This window comes from Dipodomys merriami, unplaced genomic scaffold (assembly GCF_024711535.1).
Source record: "Dipodomys merriami isolate MVZ:Mamm:240054 unplaced genomic scaffold, mDipMer1.0.p SCAF_346, whole genome shotgun sequence".
In the NCBI taxonomy this organism is placed as follows: domain Eukaryota; kingdom Metazoa; phylum Chordata; class Mammalia; order Rodentia; family Heteromyidae; genus Dipodomys; species Dipodomys merriami.
The window spans coordinates 581,423-606,547 of NW_027205004.1; the positions used below are offsets into that span (position 1 = coordinate 581,423).

General features: G+C 44.0%; 1 protein-coding gene across 3 annotated transcripts; it reads right to left on the bottom strand.

The window, feature by feature from the left end:
* Positions 1-846: 846 nt before the first annotated feature.
* On the bottom strand, positions 847-13,294 carry LOC138803701 (zinc finger protein 133-like). Of its 3 annotated transcripts, none has more exons than XM_069987765.1 (5): positions 13,035-13,294; positions 11,793-11,939; positions 8,357-8,483; positions 5,706-5,801; positions 847-2,783 (listed from the first exon to the last, which is right to left on the bottom strand). In XM_069987765.1, exons 3-5 carry the CDS (start codon positions 8,475-8,477, stop codon positions 1,063-1,065), a joined length of 1,938 nt encoding a protein of 645 aa, XP_069843866.1. In that variant the 5' UTR covers positions 8,478-8,483; positions 11,793-11,939; positions 13,035-13,294; the 3' UTR covers positions 847-1,062. The 3 variants fall into 3 exon arrangements, with proteins under 3 accessions (XP_069843866.1, XP_069843864.1, XP_069843865.1); XM_069987763.1 differs by having other exon boundaries at positions 847-2,786; XM_069987764.1 differs by lacking the exon at positions 13,035-13,294 and having other exon boundaries at positions 847-2,786; positions 11,793-11,999.
* Between the last annotated feature and the right edge of the window lie 11,831 nt (positions 13,295-25,125).

A 25,125-nucleotide genomic window follows, 5' to 3' on the forward strand; every position in this document is an offset into this window, starting at 1 on the left:
CTCCCCTCCTTACTCCCCTTTTCTTTTCTCCTTCCCTGGTAGACTCTACTTTCATGGCCTTAGTTATTTTGTTTCCCTCCAGATTCCACATATTAAAGAAAATGTGTAACATTTGTGTTTGTGGAACTAGTTTATTTCACTTAATATAATGATCTGCAGCTCCTAAATGGCCGAGTTTTATGCTATTTACAGCAATGGGAAGAATGCTATTTCCTTAAAAATGAAAGCTATAAAACAAAACAGTAAGACATTCAGAACTGGAGACAATCTTGGGTAATTACTATTCTGTCCTATAAACTAAGAGTTCAGATATTTTTTGGGGGGGAGAGGGTCATGGGACTTGAACAGTGCTTGAGCACAGTCCTTGAACTGTTCTGCTTAAGGCTAGTGCTCTGCCACTTTGAGCCACAGCTCTACTTAGTAGTTATCTGGAGATAAGAGTCTCATGAGCCAGATGCTTGTGGCTCCTGCCTGTAATCTTAACTACTCAAAAGGCTGAGATCTGAGGATCACGGTTCAAAGACAGCCAAGGCAGGAAAAGCCATAAGACTCTTCTCTCCAATTAACCACCAGAAAACCAGAAGTGGCACTGTGGCTTAAGTGGTAGAGCACTAGCCTTGAATTGGAGATCTGAAGGACAGCGCCCAGATCCAGAGTCAAGCCCCATGACCACCACCACCAACAACAAAAAGTCTCATGGACTTTCTTGCCCAGGCTGGCTTCAAGCCGCAATCTTCAGATAGCCTCCTGAGTAGCTAGGATTACAGGTGTGAGCTACCAGCACCTGGCTAAGTTCAGTATTTTCAAAGAACATAATACAAGGAACAAAAATAGATCCTAGAAAATAAAAACTCTAGCCTCAAACCAAAGAACAAACTCATATTTGTACAGAAGCAAAGTTTATTAGAACAAAAAGCCATGAAACATGGAAATGATTTAGTAGGGAACAAACTTATATCATCACGTATGGAATGTATTTTTCTGTTTTATGGAAGTGTAAAAACTTTTGACAGTCCTCTCATCTTTTTTTTTTTTTTTTTAAAGAGAATACAAGGGGTCAGACTATTGCTCCAAGTCGGGCTGCAGTGGCTTGTGGTGGGTGCCCTTCATCTTCCTGTGTCTGCTGAAGTGAGACTTCCACTGAAATCTCTGCCCACAGGCCTTGCACATGTAGGGCTTCTCCCCGTTGTGCGCCCTCTGCTGGAAGGTGAGGTGGGACTTGTGGAGAAAGCCTGGGCCACTGCCTCTGCATGTGCAAGGCTTCTCTTCTGAGCATCCCCGCTTGTGTGTGATTAAAGCTGACTTGTGGCTGAAGCCCAGTCCACACTGTGTGCACACGTACGGCTTCTCCCGTAAGTGTTTCCTCTTGTGCCTGATCAGCCCTGCCTGGTGGCTGAAGCCTCGCCCACACTCCCGGCACACATATGGCTTTTCCCCTGAGTGTGTCCTCTGATGTGCAATAAGGTTTGACTTCTGGCTGAAGCCTCGCCCGCACACCTCACACACCATGGGCTTTTCCCCGGAGTGTGTCCTCTGGTGTCTGATGAGATTTGATTGTTGGCTGAAGCCACGACCACAATCTTTGCACACAATTGGCTTCTCCCCTGAGTGAATGTTCTGGTGTCTGTTGAGGTGTGACTTGAGACTAAACCCCCTCCCGCAGACCCCACACACATATGGCTTCTCTCCGGTGTGGGTCCTCCTGTGAGAGATGAGGGTTGAATTCTGGCTAAAGCTGTGCCCACAGATGCCACACACGTAAGGCTTCTCCTTTGAGTGGGTCCTCTGGTGGTTGACAAGGGTGGTCCTCTGCCGGAAGCACCGCCCACACTCCTTGCAGGCGTAAGGCTTCTCTCCGGAGTGTGTCCTCTGGTGGGAGATAAGGTTTGACCTGTCACTGAAGCCGAGGCCGCAGTCACTGCACACAATGGTCTTCTCCTCTAAGTGTGTCCTTTGGTGTCTAACCACAGCTGACTTCTGGCTAAAGCATTTCCCACACTCCCGGCACACATACGGCTTCTCCCCAGAGTGTGTCCTCTGGTGTATGATGAGGTTGGACTTCTGACTGAAGCCTCGCCCGCACTCACTGCACGAGTAAGGCTTCTCCCCCGAGTGTGTCCTCTGGTGAATAATGAGGGTTGACTTGCGGTTAAAACCTCGCCCACACTCCCTGCACACGATGGGCTTCTCCTCGGTGTGTGCCTTCTGGTGTCTGGCCAGGCTTTTCTTCAGACTGAAGCCTTTCTCACACACCCCACACACATAAGGCTTCTCTCCGGAGTGGATCCTCTGATGGCTCAGCAGGTTTGCCATCTTGCTGAAGCCCAGGCCGCACTCTCCACAGTTGACTGTTCCAAATCCTAAGACTTCTATCCTCTTCAGCAATCTGTCTGTTTCCTCGGGGTTCTGTGTGTGAGCGGGGCTGGCTTCCTTCTCCACCACTCGGATGCCATTCCGAGAGCTGACTGCCTGTCTCTGGGGCAGTCTGGAGAAGGCTCCCAAAGTGCTCTTCTCCGTTTGGCCAAATGAAGGCTTGGTGCCTCCTTTCTCGGGCTTTATCTCTCCAGGAGATAAACCTTTATCTCTCCAGGAGATTCTATCAGAGGATTGCTGCTGCTTCTCCGGGACCCTTGAGCGTGGATCTCCTGGCTCAACTTGACTTTCTGTGCACAGGCATGTGAAGATCCAGGGGGGATGATTACGTAGCACATGTTGCAAGGGGAACTTACACTTGGGGAAATCGGGAGGGCAGAAAGAATCGGGGTAGACTTCTGGTTTTGGTTCTGCTGCAGAGAGAAAGCTCTGAGTCAACACAGGAGGCCTTGGTAGGGCAGCTCCACCACTGTGCCTGATCTGATGGTGGGATTTGAGAAGTGCTACCTGGTGCTTTTTCATCTTTTTAATTTTTTAATTTTTTGGGGTCAGTTTTGAGACATGAATTCAGGGCCTGGGCACTGTCCCTGAGCTTTTTTGCTCAAGGCTAGCACTGTACCACTTTCAGCCATAGCCTGACTTCCAGTTTTCAGGTGGTTAATTGGAGTTAAGAGCATCATGGACTTTCCTGCCTAGGCTGGATTCTCAGATCTCAGCCTCCTGAGTAGCTAGCATTAGAGGCATGAGCCACCAACATATGGATTCCAACACTTCTTTACAAGACCTGCTTTCCATCACTTTATCTTACATCTCCTATTACAATCCAGATAACTTGGGTAAGGTTACAAAAAATTTAAAGCCAACTATACTAAAATTGCCTAAGAACCACAAACTGATAGGAACTATGTCTACAAGTATTTTTTTAAAATTTGGTTTGGTTTTCACTCTGACCAAGTGCTAGCTAACCATGGGGTCTAATTTCCTTATGAGGACAAAGGGGTAGATTGAGAGAACAATCATTTGAACTGGATGGAGCACCCCGGTGTGAGAAGCTGCATAAGAGTGAAAGGTGCTCCCACCTTGTACCCCTTGCTATCTCTAAACCCTTGTTAATTGCCATATTTAGTAGAGATGAAAATTCCCCCCAGAAATCAGTGTAAAAGAAAAATTTCAGGCTGGGAATGTGGCTTAATGGTAGAGTAGTTGCCTCGCATGCATGAAGCCCTGGGTTCAATTCCTTAGTACCACATAAGCAGAAAAAGCCAGAAATGACACTGTGGCTCAAGTGGTAGAGTACTAGCCTTGAGCAGAAGAGGCTCAGGGACAGTGCCCAGGCCCTGGGGTCAAGGCCCAGAGCTGGCCAAAAACAAAGAAAGAAAAGATAATTTTCAGGCTTAGGATATTGCTCAGTAGTAAAACACTTCCCTATCATTCATAAAGCCCTACGTTTGATCCCTAGAACCTGAAAGGAAAAGAGAAAAAAGAAAAGAAAAAAATTCCACCTTATACCTCTGGTATAAGAAATGTTATCATTGGGCTGGGAAGTTGGCTCAGTGGTAGAGCGCTTGCCTTGCATGCCTGAGGCCCTGGGTTCGATTCCTTAGCATCACATAAGCAAAAAGAAAAAAGCCGGAAGTGGCGCTATGGCTCAAGTGGTAGAGCACTAGCCTTGAGCTGAAGAGCTAAGGGACAGCGCCCAGGCCCAGAGTTCAGGTCCCACGACTGGACCAAAAAAAAAAAAAAAAAGAAATGTTATCATTGAATATATTGTTTCATCACAACTGGTTCTAGTCAGCTCACAGGAATCAAAGACCAGGCATTTTGAGAAACTAGTATAGATGTTACCATATCTGCCTAAACTTTTCTTGCCAATGAATAATCAGACATCAGAACCTTAGACATATCTACCTGCCAGAACTATTTCATCATATATATAAAGCTTTTCAATTATAACTGAATTACCTAGTTAGCATGGTAATAATTAGCTAATAATTATAGTTAGTATAACCACTCTTTCATAATACTTAAAAATTCCTGCTTTTTAATCCAGGCACCATGGCTCACATATATAACTGTAGTTTCTCAGGAAACAAGATCAGGAAGATCACAAAGTTCCAGGCCAGGAGTTTATGAGACTCCATTTCAAGGGAAGAAGCTGTGAAAAGCCTAAAATAGGAGGACTGAGGTCCACTTGCAGGTCTGGGCAAAAAGCAAGATCCTATCTTAAAAAAATCAGTTGAGCCGGGCGCTGGTGGCTCACGCCTGTAATCCTAGCTACTCAGGAGGCTGAGATCTGAGGATCGAGGTTCAAAGCCAGCCCGGGCAGAAGAGACCATGAGACTCCTATCTCCAATAAACCACCAGAAAACCGGAAGTGGCGCTGTAGCTCAAGTGGTAGAGCGCTCGCCTTGAGCTGAAGAGCTGAGGGACAGTGCCCAGGCCCAGAGTTCAAGCCCCACGGCCGACAAAAAAAAAAAAAAAATCAGTTGAGAGGTGGGTGAGGCTGGAGGTGTGGTTCAGCAGTAGAGCACCTGCCTAGCAATTCTGAGCCCTAAGTTCAAACCCTAGTATCATCAAAAACATATATTCCTGCCTCTTTTCTGCCAGTAAACTACTAAAAAAAAAGTTACCCCTCCCTGTTTCAATGCCTATCAAATATCTAAGCCCGACTCCTTCCTTTCAGCAGCTTTAGTGGTCTTTGCTTTAAGCTAGCATGAGTCTCAGGAGCCACTGGTCTTGCCTGATACCCATCTCTCCCACCCAGTCACTCCAGACTGAATCCTGTTTCACAGAGTTCCCACTAAGTTCATTTTGTAAAATATAGGTTGTTTGAAGTTGATTTTGTATTTATTTCTGGCCAGTAATCACCCTGAGATTCTGTTAGCTGTTTTTCCTATTCAAAAGGATAAAGAAAACAATTACTACTATCTCCTTCTATATTCTCCTCCATAGGAGGTAACAGACACAGGGTAAGTAGGTTCTTTGCCAGCAGAAAGAACTTCTGTGTCCTGAAAAGCCGGAAAGCTGACTTTGATATAAGAAATACCCTTACCCACCCTTAGGTGAATCCAGGTCTCTAATATGTACACTAATTTTGTGGCAACCCAAAAAGTAGCAGGCTTTATTTATACTAAACAAGGAGGACTACTGAATACAAAAAGCATACACTATTTTCACATTTTTCACTTCATACATCCATTTAGTATCTGGATCATTTTATTAAGGTAAAGTAAGATCAAGTGGACAGGTTCCCTCCCCAACCCCTGGTCAATGTATCCTCTCTCCCAACCCTCTAGGCTGCTGACATCTATATGCCACATTTGCCCACTCACTTGGACAGGGAGCTGGTAGACATTTTCTCTCCTCTTTCCACGTCTCTTTGCCTTGCTCCAGCTGAGTGATGAGTTTTGGTTTTGAAAATGGAATTCCTGCTCATAGGAAAAGAAAGTAAGATGGTGGTAGATTATCAGGTCTGGTGCCAACTGAAGATTTCAGAACCCAAACTGGCCTGAGAAACTTCAACGGATAGTACAATGACCTGAAAATAGTACAGAAGGTAAATTTGGATGGGAACACATGGTTTCCACTCCATGGTGGGTGGATGAACGCCTCTCTGATGGTTGTGATTTATCAACTTGATTGGGTTAAGGAGTACCTAAGAAATTTGTGAAGCATAGCTCAGTGTATGTTTGTGAGGGTGTTTCCAGAGAGTTAACTAAATGGGGTGTTGAAAAACCTGCCTTGAATATGGATCGCGCCATCCCAGAAGCTAAAGGCCTGAATAGAATGAAAGGGAATAAAGGAGAAAGCCAGTAGCACGTGCAGGCCTGCTCATCAGCACCCTGCTCCCTGGTCACAACATGATGCTCTGCATTCTCTTCCAGCCACAATGGAGTGGAACTTCGGAAACCATGAGCCAAAATAAACACTTCCTTCCTCTAAGCTGTTTGCTTATTCATCACAGCAATAAAGTCTAACACAGAGCATATATACCAGAGAAATGGTGTCACTGCTGTAGCTACCTGATGATGTAGTTCTAAAGACAAAGAGGGACTGGTTTCCAAGAGGAATGTGGAAGTTTGAAGACAGCTTAGAGAAGAAGACCTAGAATGCTAAAAGCAGACCTTAATGGGCAATTCTGGCAGGATTTCAGAATGCCAATATAAATGAAGACCGAAAGACCGGACTCATTAGGTTTCAGAGGGAACAAGAACTATACTGGGAATTGGACTACAGGCAATTTGTGTCATATTCTGACAAAGAACTTTTCTACATTTTGTCCATTCCCTGAAACTGTAGAGGCTGTGTTTAAAGGTGGTGGACTAATTAATTTGAATGGAGAAACAACAAGGCAACCCAGCATTCAGGCTGTAGAATGTCTATTGCTGTCTGCTTTTAGCCAGGCTTATAGTGAGAACTAGGAGCAAATAGTAGAGAGAAAAAAATAGCTCAGGCAAAGAAAAGAAGCATGTTTAAAGTTGTGGACAAGGAAAATTGGGGTATTAAAGAGATTAGAGTCACTAAAAAGAAGCCAAGTACTTTGCTTTGGGTTAACAGGGAAGATGCCACAACATCTCAAAAATCAAGAGACCCCACCCATCACAAGATCAAGGGTGTGAAAGTGTTCACTAACTGGAAACACTTTCTCTGGAGAAAAGTGCTGCTGGGTGCCCTAGTTGCAGAGTTGCCTAGGGAAGTGTTTCCTCAGATTCAACAGTCTAGAAAGTCAGAGGCCACTTCAGCTCATAGGCCACATGGATCAAGTTACTGTTGCCCTTGGCAGCAAACTCTGGCTTTGGCATGTGGCGATGGTTATGCAGGCACACAGAATGAAAGAGTTCTGGAGTTGTGGAGGCTCCCACCCAGATTTCAAAGGCCCGAGAGGCTAGGTCAGTGTATGGCAGGTAGCCTCTGATAAGGGCAATATGTAAAGCGGAGAGGGTAAAGCTGAAGTCACAATGGAAACCTGCAGGAAGTTTGAGATGCTAAGAATATGGAACATCTGCCCAAGAAAACTTCAGACAGCACTGTCAGCCCAAGAGAGAGGTCATGCGGGTTGTAAATGACAAGACCATAGGTGCGTGGCTGCTCAAGCCTGTTGGAACTCACACATCATGACACCATATGCAATAAATGTAGGAGATGGTTCTATAGGATTTAATATTTTCCTTTCTGGGATTTGTTCTTGCTTTGTTTCCACCCCTTCTGTACCTCCATTCCTCTTTAGGAATCAAAAACGTTTATTCTTTGTCACTGTGTACTAGGAGTAATAAACCTGCTTTAAAAATCTTACAGGGTGGGGCTGGAAGGTGACTCAGTGTTAGAGTGCTTGCCTTGCATGCATGAGGCCCTGGGTTTGATTCCTCAGCACCACATAAGCAGAAAAAGCCAGAAGTGGCACTATGGCTCAGGTGGTAGAGCGCTCACCTTGAGCTGAAGAGCTGAAGGACAGTGCCCAGGCCAATAGTTCAAGCCCCACGACAAAAAAAAAAATCTTACAGGGCTCACAGTTAAGTGTTTGTCTTGGATTTCAGAAGGCTTTGGATATGGACTTTTAAACAATGTTGGAATTATAAAGGCTATAAGGACTCTTCAAAATGGACTGAACATTTATGCATTCATGAGACGTACATGATCCTTTTGGGGTTGTAATGTTAAAGGTTAAAAGGGCTGTGCTGGGTGTCAAGTTGATAAAGTGTGGATTTGTGATGGTTAAGCTTGCCACCTTGACTTAGTTGAGAAGCACCTAGGAGGATCAGTAAAGCACACCTCTTGGTGTGTCCGTGAGGGTATTTCCAAAAAGAATTAACAACAGGGTTATGTAGGTGGCATCATCCTACACAAAATAAAAGGGGTCCTCCCAAAGGCCAAGTCAGAAAGCAAGATGGCTGTCTCAAGCACAGCAAAAACTAAAAGTTCTTGTAGTGCAAATGCAAGTCCTAGATGTACATCTATATCTTATATATCTATATCCATATCTTACCCAGAGAGACCAAGTTGCTATAATTCTCCAGCATCACTTCTCTGTAAAGGGTCCTCTGAGCAGGGCTCAGCAGGCTCCACTCCTCCTCAGAGAAATCCACAGCTACATCCCTGAATGCCATAGGTGCCTGTAATATAAAAACAGCCCTGTTAGCCAGGCACTGGGATCTCACACCTGTAATCCTAGTTACTCAAGAGGCTGAGATAGGAGGATCACTGTTCAAAGCCAGCCTAGAGACTCTTAACTCCAATTAACCACCAGAAAACCGGAAGTGGTGCTATGGCCTAAGAGGTAGAGCACTTGCCTTGAGCTGAAGAGCTCAGGGACAGCACCCAGGCCCAGAGTTCAAGCCCCACGACTGACCAAAACAAAAAACAAAAAACAAAAAAACAACCATCCCTGTTTGCCCAGGAGCCAACCTTATACATGGCTTATACTGCTTCCCAGGGGGAGGCAGTAAATATCAACATCCTGATACCATGTGTTTCACAACCTTTAAACCAGTCTATAATTAGTTGGCAGCATATATATTCAAACTGGTATACAAAAAAAAAAAAAAAAGAGTCTCAGAGTTTTAAGAACCTTAAATCCAGGCAGAAGACCAAATAAAATATATAAATTAAGCAACAATAAAGAATAACAGACTTGGCAGAATGTCCCACATCCACAAATCAGCCAACGACAAATGCTGGAGGGGATGTGGAGAAAGAGGAACCCTATTACACTGCTGGTGGGAATGTACACTTATACAACCACTTTAGAAAACAGTCTGGAGGGTCCTCAGAAAGCTAAAGATTGACCTCCCTTATGACCCAATCATACCACTTCTAGGCATCTACCCTGAACAACAGGAACCAATATACAAGGACACGTGCACCTCTATGTTTATTGCAGCACTATTCACAATAGCTAGGATATGGAAACAACCCAGATGTCCCACCACAGATGAATGGATCCAAAAATTATGGTATCTATATACAATGGAATATTTTTTTTAATTTAATTTTATTTTATTTGAGAACATACTGTACAGAGGGGCTACAATTACATGGGCAGGATAATGCATACATTTCTTACCAAGCATTGCAGCCTCCTCCTTTGTTTACCCTTCACCTCCCTTCCCAGCCTCCCCCCTACACAATGGAATATTATGCAGCCATTAGAAATGACAATAATGGCATTTGCAGGGAAATGGATGGAGCTAGAAGGAATCATGTTGAGCGAGGTAAGCCAAGAGCAAAGAGACAAACAGTACATGGTCTACCTGATAAGTGGATGCTAAATCCAAAATGTTAGGTGATACAACAAAATTAACAGGACTTAAGAAACAAAGAACTTCCACTCATCTGGTTGAACCACTACTAAATATCCCCATGCTGCTGATCACATGTATGGTGTGTATGTGTACACCATTATATGTTATAGACTGTGATAGACAATTTGCTCCAGGAAAGTTAGAATGAACTTGTGACTTTAAATGAGCATCATTATTCCACAATACTGTAAAATTTGGGAAATTATGTAATTACTTAAACACAATTTAAAAAAAAGAAAGAACCTTGGGGAAGGTACGGAAGGAAGGGATGGTAGGGGGAAAACAATGGAGGGGGTAACAATGCTCAATAGGAAGTGTACTCATTACCTTACTCATGTAACTGTAACCCTTTGTATAGTATCTTTACAATAAAAAAATTAAAAAAAAAAAAAAAAAGAATAACAGACTTGGGCTGGGAAGGTGGCTCAGTGGTAGAGCGCTTGCCTTGCATGCTTGAGGCCCTGAGTTCGATTCCTCAGCACAACATAAGCAAAAAGAAAAAAAAAAGCTGGAAGTGGCGCTGTAGCTCAAGTGGTGGAGCGCTAACCTTGAGCTGAAGAGCTGAGGGACCACCCCCCCCAAAAAAAAAAAAGAAAAGAAAGCTCAGAAGAAGAAAAGGAGTAACAGAAACAGGGTGGAGTTTGAGATTTTTTTTTTTTTGGGGGGGTCCGGTCGTGGGGCCTGGGCGCTGTTCCTCAGCTCTTCAGCTCAAGGCTAGTGCTTGAGCCACAGCACCACTTCAGGCTTTTTTCTTTTTTGCTTATGTGGTGCTGAGGAATCAAACCCAGGGCCTCAGGCATACAAGGCAAGCGCTCTACCACTGAGCCACTTCCCAGCCCAAGTTTGAGATTTTGAAATAGGCAAATTAGGAAAGAAACTCTTTGGCTAGTGTTTGTTCTACCACCTAAGCCACACCTCCAACCCCTCCTTTTCAAAGAACAATCTGTACTTCACTAGGATGAAGTCTGTTTGGAAGAGGTGAATGGAATTTGCTGTTGGACATACTAGGTTTGATATACACACAAGATATCCAAGTAGAAATGTGAAGTCGACAGCAGAGACAAAGGAGTAGAGCCAAAGGCAGAGTTCTTGGCTGAACCTCAGATATCTAAAACCTTAAGAGTGGATAGCTCTTGTATCATGTAGTAGAAGCTATAGCAGTTCACAGATCAGTAAGATCAGGAGAAACAGGAGCAGGAAGGCAGAGGCAGGGAAAACCATCATGTTGAATTTAGATACTTTTTTCCTGCTTCTGGCCATGCTATTCTGTCTGGGAGGAAATTTTTACTTTTTGTGTTTGGTTATGGGGCTTGAATTCAGGGCCTGAGCACTGTCCCTGAGCTTTTTCACTCAAGGCTAGCACTCTACCACTTTGAGCCACAGTGTTACTTATGGTTTTCTGGTGGTTCATTGGATATAAGAGTCTTACGAATTTTCCTGCTTGGGCTGGCTTCGAACTGTGATCCTTAGATCTTAGCCTCCTGAATAGCTCGGATTACAGGTGTGAGCCACCAGCGCCCAATGAAAATTTTACTTTTTAAACAACTAAAGAAAATTAAATATAGATTAGATATTCAATAATAGTAACATTATTAATATTGGGTCTAACAATGAAGTCATACAGGTAGGATTTGGACCTATAGTAAAATAAAATTTATATATATATAGACATGCCTACTGAGGTATTTGCAGATGAAATAATTGGGATTTGCGGCAAACTACATTAGCATGGAAAAGTTAAGTGAGTGCACATAGAACTGAATGATAACTTCACAGCACTTGACAAGACCTGAACAAATGCTGAGAAAAGAAATGCAGGGGTGGAAGTAGCACTGTGGCTCAAAGTGGTAGAGCAATAACCTTGAGCAAAAAAGCTCAAGGACAGTGCCCAGGCCCTGAGTTCAAGACCCATCAAACCAAGCAACTAAACAAAAAATGCAGGGGCAAGGATGAAAGTGTAATGAATAAGGGGACTTGGTTGGAATATTTCTTGTGAAACAAGCCTGTTTTCCTGAAGGAACCAGCTGGAGCACTGATTCCCAAAGGGACATTACAGAACATAAGACATTAAAACAAAACAAAGGAAACCCAATCATGGATGCAAAATTAAGTGGAACTCACCTGAAACTGGGGTCAGGTCCCAAAGAGCCCTCCTTTCCTCATCCAGGGATCATGGGAGACAGAACAAATAAGGTTTTCAAGTCACTGGAAATCAGCAAGCTCTAATCACATGACACCTCTTGTTGCTCAAAAGTACTGGGAATGGACCTAACAGAAGGAGGAGGAAAACAAACAAACAAACAAAAAACAACAAGAATTTGGGGTGGCTTCCTAGTTATAGAGCTGGAGTAGTCCCACAATTCAGGTTACCCAGACAGACATGCTGTGGTCACTGAGCACCAAGTGATCCTCTGCTGTAATGAAAGGTAATCTTAGAATATACCAGAGACTATTTTACCTCCTTCTATTTGTGCATCTCAATGAAGCAGGTGCTACAATCAAGTGAGTCAAGTGAGGCAGATTGATAGCAGCCTCTTACCAAGATGACAAAACTATGAAGTGCCAACCTATGACCATGGAGATAAGGACTGTAAAGATGGCCACTGTGTCCACTTTGAGATGAATCAAAATTAGTTATGAGGTAAAGTGTTGAATCTGGACAACAAGTCTTCAGAGTTCTGTTTCTGGCTGCCTTGAAGTTTTCCATAATAAAACATGCAAATGGAATTTTTAATTCTGTGATTTTTGTGGTAATATTACTTTGAAAAACTTACCCAGTTTGACCTCCTCTTCAAGGCCCTAACCTATGGCTGACTAAACAGGCACTAAGATTGCGCCAATGTAACCACTCTGGAGAAACCTGGACTCATTTGACTAAGTCTGCTGCCTCCCTTCCCCACTCCAACAAGGCCAAGATGTGGTTGGACCCAAAGACCACCGGCTGCCAAACAACCAAAACTCTGGTGATACCGGGCCCCAGGTGCAGTCTCACCCCAACTACACAGTAAATAGAAGAGTTCAACAATCCTCCTTACTCAAGCCATCACAAACCTAGGGACTAGAGACTTCGTCTCTCAAGAAAGCGATTTCAGAGAGGCTGAACTTGTCCCCACCCACAAGAACCCTACGAGAGAAGGCCTGGGTGTGCTACAGCCACCTACCAACCCGGTTTCACCGCTGAGGTTCACCCCACTCCCTGGGAGAGGGGCGCCCACACCCCCAAAACCAGACCTCGGGGAGAGGATGCGCCCAGTCACTCCAGAGCTGCCCTCAGGGTCCACAGACTTAGGCCACAGAGCAGCCTTCCTTCCCGGGCAGAATGGGGTCTGGCTGCCACAAGGGCCCCAGGGGAGCAGCACTCACCAGAGCCAGCAAAGGACAAGGGGGGTCGCTCCGGCCCCCAGCTCCAGCTGGGCGCCGGGACTACACCACCCAAAATTCCCCGCGGGACGCAGAAACCACACCTCCCAGGATGCTCGGCGCGCCTCGGCTCGCTGCCATTGGCCTCGCGCCGACGGCCCGCGGCTCCCATTGGCCTCCGGAGGGCTCGTTTCTGGATAACATGCCTCTGGCCAGCTGGAGAACGGCCACCGCGGCACCTGAGCCCCCCGCCCCTCATCATACACCATGTAGAGGCTCCCGGGTGAAGCTCCTCAGCCGGCCGTGACCCTCTAGTTCAGCGCCACTCCCTCAAGGACTACACTTCCCAGTGACACTTGCGAAAACTTCCGCTTCCTGCATGGACGTTCGCCCCACCCCAGCCAAGCGGAAATGACGTCTCCTAGGCGCCTCTTTCAGTCTGGTGTCAGTCCAGGCTTATGGCGGGTGAGGCCGACGTCTTACTTAGCCTCTACGTTTTCTCGGGTCCTGCGTGGGAGTTGGAAACTTGCCCTGTGTCCCAAGGGCGCCAGGGTGGCCGCGATCCCTCCGGGCACACATACCTTTTCAGTCTTAGGGGTAGGCCACGGAGAGGCCCACCGGTCTCTCCAAGGCCTCACACCCAGGACAAAGTTAACCTGGATTCTGAGGCCCCGGCCCCGGTCCAGGCACCACCCTGCCCGAGCCTTTACACTGTTCCCTCGTACTGGACTCTACAAAGCTGCGAGCAAACTCGTTTTCTGGGGCAAGAGCCTCACATTTAAAAGTGGTTTTTAAGTTTTATTATGAAGGTGATATACAGAGGGGTTGCCATTTCATAAGTCAGGTAACAAGTGAAAAGATCCTTCACGTCCATCCTAGGGGACCCGGAGGCAAGCAGACACAGGAGAAAGATTATCAGTTTTGAGGGGCCATATTTTCCCAGGAGAGGGAGCACGTGGCACCCAACCCTACGCAAATAGCAGGAGGGTCTAGGGCAGGAAGTGAGGTAAGTGTGCTCAGGTGGGTCTGGGCGGAGAGAGGGAGTGGACAGCTGTTAAGTGTTGGGAGGAACTCAGGTCTGTGTGGAGATGAGGACCAAAGGTGGGCTTAATGCAAACGTGGGCTTAATGCTAACAAGAAGTACTTTTTTTTTTCCTCCCAGAGCTGAGGACACAACTCAGGGCCTTGCATTTGCCAGGTAGTGCTCTTCCACCCAGCTAAATCCCCAATCCCAGGAGCCTCTTATGTCATCATGGCCTGAATAGAATCTAGACAATAGATGGAGACATGGACTAATGATCTTGTAATCTACACACTACATTTACAATTTTTAAAAAAATCTAGATATTTTATCTTTCCCAGAGTAACCCTCTTGCTCCTACATTTTGAACCGTGGTGGCAGCAGAATGAACAGAGCTGTGTTTGGCATAATAGATTTTCATTGCAGGAATGTGGCTGTGAATTTTATCTAGGAAAGGTGAAGATGAAGGAACCTGCTCAAAAAGACCAGTAAAGAGATGTGATGTGGGAGCTGGTGGCTCAGGCCTGTCCTCATAGCTACTCAGGAGGCTGAGATCTGAGGATCATGATTAGAAGCCAGCCACAGCAGAAAAGTCTATGAGACTCATCTCCAATAAACTTCTCAAAAAGCTGGAAGTGGCACTGTGGCTCAAGTGGTAGAGCACTAGAGTTGAGCAAAAGAAGCTTAGGAACAGCACCCAGGTCCAAGCCCCAGGACTGGCAAAAAAGAAAGAAAGAAAATCAAACAACAACAACAACAAACCAGATGAAATGTTGGCGAGCCACAGTACTGTAATCTGATCTTACTACATTGTGGTGGCTTCTCTTACCACTTAAAATAAGATCCATTGAGGCAGCTTAAACCTCTCATGGTGAAAAGGTGCAGCTACCAAGTAAGCTATCTAAATTTTCTTTTAGTTTTTTTTTTTTTTTGTACCTCAAAAGGTTGTACAGGGGAGTTATGCCTACACTTTACAGTAGGCTTAGGCTTGAAAACAAAGACTTTTTTTTTTCATATTCCCCCAGTGAAGGTCTGAGTGTTTTGTTTGTACAGTCAAGAACAGGAATGTAAGTATGGCTATGTGGCATCTGCCCTCTCAACAGCAGGGGGCACCCTACACACAGTGATTCCTTCCTCTCCTTATTGCTTTTTCTTAATTTGTAAAGAACCCCAACAGGCTGACTGTTCAATATTCAGGGTTCGACTGTCCACAAGCCAGCATCTTCCCTGGACAGTCTGAGCAGCTAGGTCCCCCAAGGAGGCCTCTATCTTTTCATATGTTTGTGAAATCAAAGTTTTGATCATATTTTAGCCAAGGCTATCACTGATGACAGAAAAAAGGCGCTATTGTTAACATGGATTCATTTACAGTGGAACCCTCTTGTCAGGAGCACTCCATTCTAGAATGCCCAACAGCCCTAAGATGATTCACGCATGCCAGAAATGAAAATTAGCTGATAACATTGTCTACTTACATATACATACATTATATATCAAAATTATCTCATATATGTATACTCCAGACTATAGTATGAAGAAGTAATTTACAAAGAATATATATAATAATACACTTCAATATACACATCTATCAAGCATGGTATCATTAGAAAACAAAAAAGCAAATGTTTACACATATATATATGTAGAAGTGAGACAGACCTAATTACAATGAATAAGTCTGGAAGAGAGATTGAGGTTCTAGGACCCTTGGTAACACACATACCTCTGCCTATGGCCTGGCTTTTCTTTCTTTTTCTTTTTCTTTTTTTTGTCAGTAGTGGGGCTTGAACTCTGGGCCTGGGCTCTGTCCCTAAGCTCTTCAGCTCAAGGCTAATGCCCTACCACTTGAGCCACAGTGCCACTTTCGGTTTTCTAGTGGCTTATTGGAGAGAAGAGTCTCACAGACTTTCCTGCCCGGGCTGGCTTTGAACAGCGATCCTCAGATCTCAGCCTCCTGAATAGCTAGGATTACAGGCGTGAGCCACCAGTGCCCGGCTTAGGCATGATTGGTTAAATCACTGGCCTATGGTGGTTAATTCACCCTTTAGCTCTTTCCATTCCCCAGAGATGGGGTAAAGGGGTGGCTGAAAGTCTTCACCCTCTTATCACATGGTTGGCTGCCCTGGCTACGTGCCCCCATCGTGAGGTTATCCAGGAGCCCACCTAGAATCAGCTCTCTAGAACAAAAGCTGCACCTATCACCCCAGAAATTCCAAGGTATTTAGGAGCTCTGGGCCAGTTGTTATTACTCAGGCAATTACAAAGGTTTCAGGAGCTGGGTGTCAGGAACCCATGGCAAAGGCCACAGGTTAGAACAAAAGATTCTCCTATGGGGCTGGGAAGGTGGCTCAGTGGTAGAGCGCTTGCCTTGCATGCCTGAGGCCCTGGGTTCGATTCCTCAGCACCACATAAAGAAAAAAGCCGGAAGTGGTGCTGTGGCTCAAGTGGAAGAGCGTTAGCCTTGAGCTGAAGAGCTGAGGGACAACGCCCAGGCCCAGAGTTCAGGCCCCATGACCGGACCCAAAAAAAAAAAAAAAAAAAAAAAATTCTCCCATATCCATGTGTACAAGAGATTTAGGAACTTTTTGTCATGACTGGGATGCAATCAAATAAATTAGTTGTTATAATGTCATACACTTCCCTAACAAAAACTGATATGCTGTCTACAGGAAGCCGTATCTTCCATATTGGTGCCCTGGAGCAAAGTGTTCTGTAGAGCCTGCTGTGACTCTGCTCAGCAGGAAGTCCTGGAAACATATTCCAAACTCCAAATTAGGGCTCTTTCTTCTACCTTCACCAGCAAAAACAACAACAAAAATCCCACAAAACTTCAATCATGAACATAGGAAATCCACCCATAGCAGAAGAACCCTTTGCACAGTTAAGGAATGTGTATGGAGAGGGGATCTAGTTGGTAACTGGGACTGAGAGTAGATTCAAAATCTTTTTTCTTTTTTTTCTTTCTTTTTTTTTTTTTTTTTTTTTTGTCAGTCGTGGGGCCTGAACTCTGGGTCTGGGTGCTATCCCTAAGCTCTTCAGCTCAAGGTTAGCGTTCTACCACTTGAGACACAGTGCCACTTCTGGCTTTTTCTGCTTATGTGGTGCTGAGGAATCGAACCCAGGGCCTCATGCATGCAAGGCAAGCATTCTACCACTGAGCCACCTTCCCAGCCCCAGATTCAAAGTCTTTATGTACAAGGCTTACATTTTAAACTGCATTGTGTTGGGTCCCCAACTGAAATTTAAGGTAAGAATGAAAACTTAAATTTGAAACTTAAAATTTAATAATTTGGGTATTTAATTTTAATATGCCTTCCACTTTATCAAGATATAATCAATAAATAATTATATATGGTATGTAAAACATGTTGTTTTGACATATTTCTATACTGTGAAATGATTAAATCAAGCTAATAAGCATATCCAACAACTCACATACTTACTTGTGTGTGATGAGTACACTGAAGATGTATATCGCAATTTTCAAAGTATTAAATAGGTTATTAATAATTATAGTCACTATGCTGTACAAGAGATTTCCAGAATTTATTCATCCCAACTCACTAAAGCATCATATTTTTTTGGCAACTATCTGCTACTCTTCCCCATCCTGTTCCTTGCCTGGCAACACCATCTACTCTTTGCTTCTGTGATTTTGACTTTTTTACATTCCATGTATGCATGAAATCATGCAGTATTTGTCTTTCTGAGCATAGTAAGCTTTATTTGGGTATATATCTTGCATTGTTATCTAACTTTGATAGCCCATCATGCCCTCAAAGAGATATTTTGCCCTAATAGTCCTGATATTGAAAGGGAAACTAGGGGATAGGTAATATAATTACCTTAATGTTTCTAATTAAGCCTTTTTATAGGTGCTCAAGAATACTAACATAACACAATGAGATCATTTAACTCTTAATTAACAGCAGGCTACAAGCCAAACAAGTTGAGATTTTAAGCTTTTTGGTACCTGCACATTAGTCATCTGTTTATTCTGTTCAAATTTAGCAGGAAAAAAAAAAAAAACGAGTAAGTAGCTGGACACCGGTGGCTCATGCCTGTAATTCTAGCTACCTGGGAGGCTGAGATCTGAGGATTGAGGTTCAAAGCCAGCCCAGGCAAGAAAGTCTGTGAGACTCTTTTCTCCATTTAACCACCGGAAAACTGGAAGTAGCGCTGTAGCTCAAGTGGTAGAGTGCTTGCCTTGAGCTAAAGAGCTGAGGGACAGTGCCCAGGCCCAGAGTTCAAGACCCATGACCAATAAATAAATAAATATCTGTCAAAGGAATTTTCATATTGGAAATTACTCTCTGTATACCATGTATTAAGTGAAAAAAAGGAATACATATACTTTTTATGGTAGAGGAAAGAATTATATACATAGGATAAAACACTAGGAACTAGTAACATTGAATAGTATAAAGGTATTATAAGGTATCTATACTAGCTGGGCAACAGTGGCTCAAGCCTGTAATCCTAGCTACTCAGGAGGCTGAGATCTGAGGATCATGGTTCAAAGCCAGCCCAGGCAGGAAAGTCCATGAGACTCATCTCCAATATAACCACTAGAAAACCTAAAGTGGCGCCTTGGCTCAAGCAGTAGAGCGCTCACCTTGAGCTGAAGAGCACAGGGACAGTGCCCAGGCCCAGTGTTCAAGCCCCACGACAAAAAAAAAAAAAAAAAAAAAAAAAAAAAAAATTTTTAATACTGACATTTGAATTCATGGTCTTGCACTTGCTACAGTAGCATAACATTGCTGAACCATGCCTCCAACCCCATTCTTCACAGGTTATTTTTAGAATATGGTCCTAAGTTACTATCCACTTGCTTTAGGCTTTCCATTTTTATTAAGATCACAAGCATATACCACCTCATCCAGCTGATATTATAACATGAAAGTGGATTTAGTATTTTAATGTACTCAAGGACAGAAATCAATGTTTTTATAAAATTAGTGTAATTAACATGAGAAGAAATGAAAGAAAATGGAATAATATAAAATGCTTGATTAAAGCCAGAAAAGATAAAACAACAACAACAAAAAAAAAAGAATAAGGGCAATGAATAGAAAATGCTTGCAAGTATGGCATATATTAATCTATGTCAATAGTCATTTTAAGTATGAATGATGACATTGAAAGAATTTTTAAAAAGAATAACAAAGTTGGGCTGGGAAGGTGGCTCAGTGGTAGAGTGCTTGCCTTGTATGCATGAGGCCCTGGGTTCGATTCCTCAGTACCACATAAGCAAAAAGAAAAAAGCCGGAAGTGGCGCTGTGACTCAAGTGGTAGAGTGCTAGCCTTGAGCTGAAGAGCTGAGGGACAGTGCCCAGACCCAGAGTTCAGGCTGCACGACCAGACCCCCCCCCAAAAAAAAAAGAATAACAAAGTAAATTTAAAAAATGATCCAGGGCTAGAATGTGGCTTAGTGGTAGAGTGCTTGCCTAGGACGTATGAAGCCCTGGGATCGATTCCTCAGTACCACATACATAGAAAAAGCCAGAAGTGGCACTCTGGCTCAAGTGGTAGAGCACTAGCCATGAGCTGAAGAGCTGAGGGATGGCACATGGGCCCAGAGTTCAAGCCCCAGTATTGGCAAAAAAAAAAAAAAAAAAAAGATACAACTATATGCTTTCTACAAGAAATGAATTAAATGCAAAGGCACATAAATATTAAAGGTAATGACGTTCAATGAGAGATATCAGATTAATAGTGATCATATTACTGTTTTTCAAGGAAATTGGTATGTTTCCCTTTCCTTCCAACAGTGCACAGGATTCAAATTTCTCTATGTAGTTACCAACACTTGTCATTTTCTGGTTTTGATAATTGCCATCTTAGTAGGTATGAAAGGATATTTCTTTATAGTTTTAATTTGTCTTTCCCAGATTATTGATGATGAACATCTCTTCCTGTGATTACACAATGTTTTTTGTTTTTGTCGGTCATATGGCTTGAACTCTGGGCCTGGGCACTGTCCTTCAGCTTTTCAGCCATGGCAAGCACTCCACCACTTGAGCCACGGTGCTACTTCCAGTTTTGTGGTGGTTAATTGGACATAAAAGCCTCACAGACAGGGCTGGGAAGGTGGTTCAGTGGTATAGTGCCTGTCTTGCATGCATGAGGCCCTGGGTTCAATTCCTCAGCAGCACATAAGCAGAAAAAAAAAGCCAGAAGTGGCACTGTGGCTCAAGTGGTAGAGCGCTAGCCTTGAGCTGAAGAGCTGAGGGACAGTGCCCAGGCCCAGAGTTCAGGTCCCACGACCGGACCCACCCCCCCCCCAAAAAAAAAGAAAAAAGCCTCACAGACTTTCCTGCCTGGGGTTGACTTTGAACTGAGATGCTCAGATCTCAGCCTCCTGAGTAACTAGGATTACAGGTGTGAACCACTGGCACCCGGCTTACACAATGTTTTTAAATTAGTTACTGACATGAAGAAATCCAGACATTTTACAGTTGCAAATTCCTGACTTCTCCTTAAGATCTGAAAAGATGGTCCCTTGTTTCCATGAGGTAGAGCCTGTTATCTAGTAGGGACAAGTCTCCTCCTGTTCACCACAGATTCCCATCACCCCCTGTTGCCTGACTAAGGGGGACACAAATTTGTGACTCCTAACCAGTGTTCAACGCTGCATTTCATCTTGTCTGTGTCTACATCTTTTGGCCAATAAAGCACCCTAGACCGGCCCTACACACTTCTCACCAAACCCCAAGACCTTTTAAAAACTGCCAGAATAAATTCTAAGGACCACATCTAACTTTTCCACATACTTCTTATAATCATCTTTGAACACCTGTCAAAAAGTATGTGTCAAGAAAATAATAAAAAGGAGCCTTTCCAGGGCTGGGAAGGTGGCTCAGTGGTAGAGTGCTTGTCTTGCATGAATGAAGCCCCGGGTTCGATTCCTCAACACCACATAAGCAGAGAAAAGCCAAAAGTGGTGCATGTGGCTCAAGTGCAGCCTTGAGCTGAAGAGCTGAGGGACAGTGCCCAGGCCCAGAGTTCAGGCCCCAGGACCGACAAAAAAAAAAAAAAGGAGTCTTTCCTAATAAGCCTTAATAAATCAGCCAAGAATTTAGGCATGATCAGAAGAGACATCTTGAGTCTTCCATTCCAGGAGTGGCTGCCACAGGCCTTTCTGAATGAAGAGCAGCCTACATGGGGTGGACTTCACCTACATTTCTGGCATGGTCTTTTTACCTGAAACTGCTTTTGAGTAACAGCCAGCTGCTTGATAAGGCTTTCCAGAGGCCAGAGTCAGGATACTAAAGAAGTTGTCAGGGGGGCTGGGAAGGTGGCTCAGTGGTACAGTGCTTGCTTTGCATGAATGAGGCCCTGGGTTTGATTCCTCAGCACCACATAAGCAGAAAAAGCCAGAAGTGGGGCTGACACTCAAGTGATAGAGTGCTAGCCTTCAGCTGAAGAGCTGAGGGACAGCGCCCAGGCCCAGAGTTCAGGCCCCATGACTGACAAAAAAAAAGAAAAGAAAAGAAAAAAATTAAAGACGTTGTCAGTGCACAACCATTGTTACTGCATTAAGTGAATATGTGCAAGGCTTTTTAGAGTACAACTGGTCAATGCCCTCTGGGAGCAGCACTCTCCCATGGTGTGCAACCCGGATCCAGGAACCTCGGCTGAGCACCAAGATGTAGAGGACAGACCTGGAACCTCAAGTATCTGGAACTATGGGCATGGCAACCTCCTTGTCTGAATCCCATTTTCCACTGTGAGAAGTGCACACGTGTCAAGGACAAACTAGGGAACATGGGAAGAATTCCCTGGAACCACCATCCTAAGGACCCCTCCCCCCAACTTACTAATCTTGATTTTTGTTTGTTTGCTTGTTTTTTGGTCGGTCGTGGGGCTTGAACTCTGGGCTTGGGCACTGTCCCTCAGCTCTTCAGCTCAAGGTTAGTGCTCTACCACTTGAGCCACAGCGCCACTTCCAATTTTCTGAGTGGTTTATTTATTTATTTATTTTGGTCAGTCATGGGGCTTGAACTCTGGGCCTGAAAGCTGTCCCTGCACTCTTCAGCTCAAGGCAAATGCTCTACCACTTGAGCCAGAGTGCTACTTCCGGTTTTCTAGTGGTTTATTTATTTTTATTTTTTTTGGGTCTGATCGTGGGGCCTGAACTCTGGGCCTGGGCACTGTCCCTCAGCTTTTCAGCTCAAGGCTAGTGCTCTACCACTTTGAGCCACAGCACCACTTCCAGCTTTTTTCTTTTTGCTTATGTGGTACTGAGGAATTGAACCCAGGGTCTCAGGCATGCAAGGCAAGCACTCTACCACTGAGCCACCTTCCCAGCCTCTCTAGTGGTTTATTGGAGATAAGAATCTCTTGAACTTTCCTGCCTGAGCTGGCTTTGAACCGTGATCCTCAGATCTTAGCCTCCTGAGTAGTTAGGATTACAGGCGTGAGCCACCGATGCCCGGCTTTTCTGAGTAGTTTACTGGAGGTAAGAGTCTCATTGAGACTTTTCTGCCCATGCTGGCTTTGAAACACGATCCTCAGATCTCAGTCTCCTGAGTAGCTAGGATTACAAGCGTGAGCCACCTGCACCTGGTTTACCAATCTTATAAAGATAACATAATTGAAATGTGTGTCCCTTCTTCCACCTTGAAGCTATGTGCCCATTTCTGCTCTGGGCTGGAAAATGGAGCTTTACGCCAGTGGTACCCTGGGGTTGAAATATAAAATCATGGAATGGTTAAATATCTATTTGGCTATATTTGAAATTCCAAGTTTCCAACTAAATTGATTAGATGCAGTCAGGATTGATTAAGGGTTTAAGACATTATTACAGACAACTTCCAGCTCTTTGTGACAGTCTGATGATTTTGCAGCTGCATAGCTGAGTTAATTGAACACCTGCATTAAGATCTTGCTAAGCCAAGCCCCCTTCTAAACCTTGTGCATATATTAGCATTTTGGGGTCAAGCCAGGTGCCAGTGACTCCCACATGTAATCCTCGCTACTCAGGAAGCTGAGATCTGAGGATCAGGGTTCTAAAAGTAAACCTGAGCAGGAAAATCCTTGAAACTTTTTTTGGGGGCCCACTTTGTGGGTATTAACTTTTTAAAAAAAATTTATTGTCAAGGTGATGTACAGAGGGGTTACAGTTACATAAGGTAGTGATTACATTGCTTGTTGAACTTGTGATCCCTTCCCCCATTTTTCTCCCACTTTCCTTCCCCCTAACCTCCTCCCCCTCCAAGTTGTACAGATCATTTCTAACATACTGTCTTGTGAGTATTGCTGGTACATTGGTTCCCCCTTTGTCCTTTGTCTCACCATTTTGTTGCTCCCCTTCCCTTCCCTAATTCAAATAAACATATATACAATACCCAAGGTACCAAAATCAAACACAGTGACAGCAGGGGATAAACCATAGGGGGAAAAACACAAAAGAAAAGAGAAATCATGTAGTACATTAAAAACAACAACAAAGAAAAACCTTTCATGTCCATGTCTTGGAGTTCATTTTGCTTAGCATCATCTTATATGATTATATGTATATAGCTATTGAGCTATTCTGCTCATCTGCTAGGATTGTCCTAGACATATACTAAATTATTACAAATGAGGGAAACCATGGGACCTATGTTTCTTTGGGTCTGGCTTACTTCACTTAATATGATTTTTTACAAGTCTTTCAATTTCCATAGAAATGGCTGGTGTCATTCTTTCTGATGGAAGCATAGAATTTTTTTTGGGGGGGGGTCCAGACCTGGGGCCTGAACTCTGGACCTGGGAGCTGTCCCTCAGCTCTTTAGCTCATGGCTAGCGCTCTACTACTGAGCTGCCTTCCCAGCCCTAGAATTCATATATATATAATATATTATATATTTATATATTATATATATAATATTTTCTTGATCCAGGATGGCCCACTTTGTGAGTATTAACTTTTTTTTTCAAATTCTTTTTTTTTGTTTTTGCTTTTGTTTTTTGGGGGGTCTGGTCCTAGGGCCTGAACTCTGGGCCTGGGCGCTGTCCCTCAGCTCTTCAGCTCAAGGATAGCGCTCTACCACTTGAGCCACAGCACCAATTCCAGCTTTTTTCTTTTTGCTTATGTGGTGCTGAGGAATCGAACCCAGGGCCTCATGCATGCAAGGCAAGAGCTCTACCACTGAGCCAACTTCCCAGCTCTCAAATTCTTTAGTGTGATTACATAATTTCCCAAATTTCACAGTATTGTGGGAGAGTGATGCTTAGTTAAAGTCACAAACACATTCTAACTTTCATGGGGCAAATTGTCTATCATGGTCTATAACACTTGAGTTCTATGAGCTTTTCAATAGTTATTTCTTCCACATTTCTTGTTTTGCATAGCATCAGCTGTTTCCTCTTTCCCACTTGTTCCCTCCCTCCCATCGCTGCCATTAAGTTGCTTAGTTCATTTTGGTCAATGTCCAGTACAGCTGATGGGTCCTGCTGTTATGTTTTTCCCTGATTCCCTCTAGTTCTGTGTCATCCTCCTGGTTTCCCTCTGGTGTGCACATATATACCATACATGTGATCAGCAGCATGGGGATATTTAGTAGTAATTCTACCAGATGAGTGGAAGTCCTTTGTTTCTTAAGTCTTGTTAATTTTGTTGTATCACCTTACGTTTTATTTTTAACATCCACTTATCAGGGAGACCATGTGCCATTTGTCTCTTTGCTCTTGGCTTACCTTGCTCAACATGGTTTCTTCTAGCTCCATCCATTTCCCTGCGAATGCCATTATTGTGTCCTTTCTAATGGCTGCATAATACTCCATTGTGTGCAGATATCACAATTTTTGGATCCATTCATCTGTGGTGGGGCATCTGGGTTGTTTCCATATCCTAGCTATTGTGAACAGTGCTGCAATAAACATGGAGGTGCATGTCCTTGTATACTGGTTGCTGTTGTTCAGGATAGATGCCTAGAAGTGGTATGATTGGGTCATAAGGGAGGTCAATATTTAGCTTTCTGAGGACCCTCCAGACTGCTTTCCAAAGTGGTTGTATAAGTGTACATTCCCACCAGCAGTGTAATAGGGTTCCCCTTTCTCCGCATCCCCTCCAGCATTTGTTGTTGG

What these genes read in the sequence shown, in the direction of transcription:
- LOC138803701 (XM_069987763.1), bottom strand. Translation starts at nt 8,477, where the DNA reads ATGGCATTCAGGGATGTAGCTGTGGATTTCTCTGAGGAGGAGTGGAGC. An exon ending in TAGCAACTTGGTCTCTCTGG is followed by an intron (nt 5,802 to 8,356) that starts GTAAGATATGGA and finishes TCCTATGAGCAG; the next exon opens with GAATTCCATTTTCAAAACCA. An exon ending in TCTACCAGCTCCCTGTCCAA is followed by an intron (nt 2,787 to 5,705) that starts GTGAGTGGGCAA and finishes TTCTCTCTGCAG; the next exon opens with CAGAACCAAAACCAGAAGTC.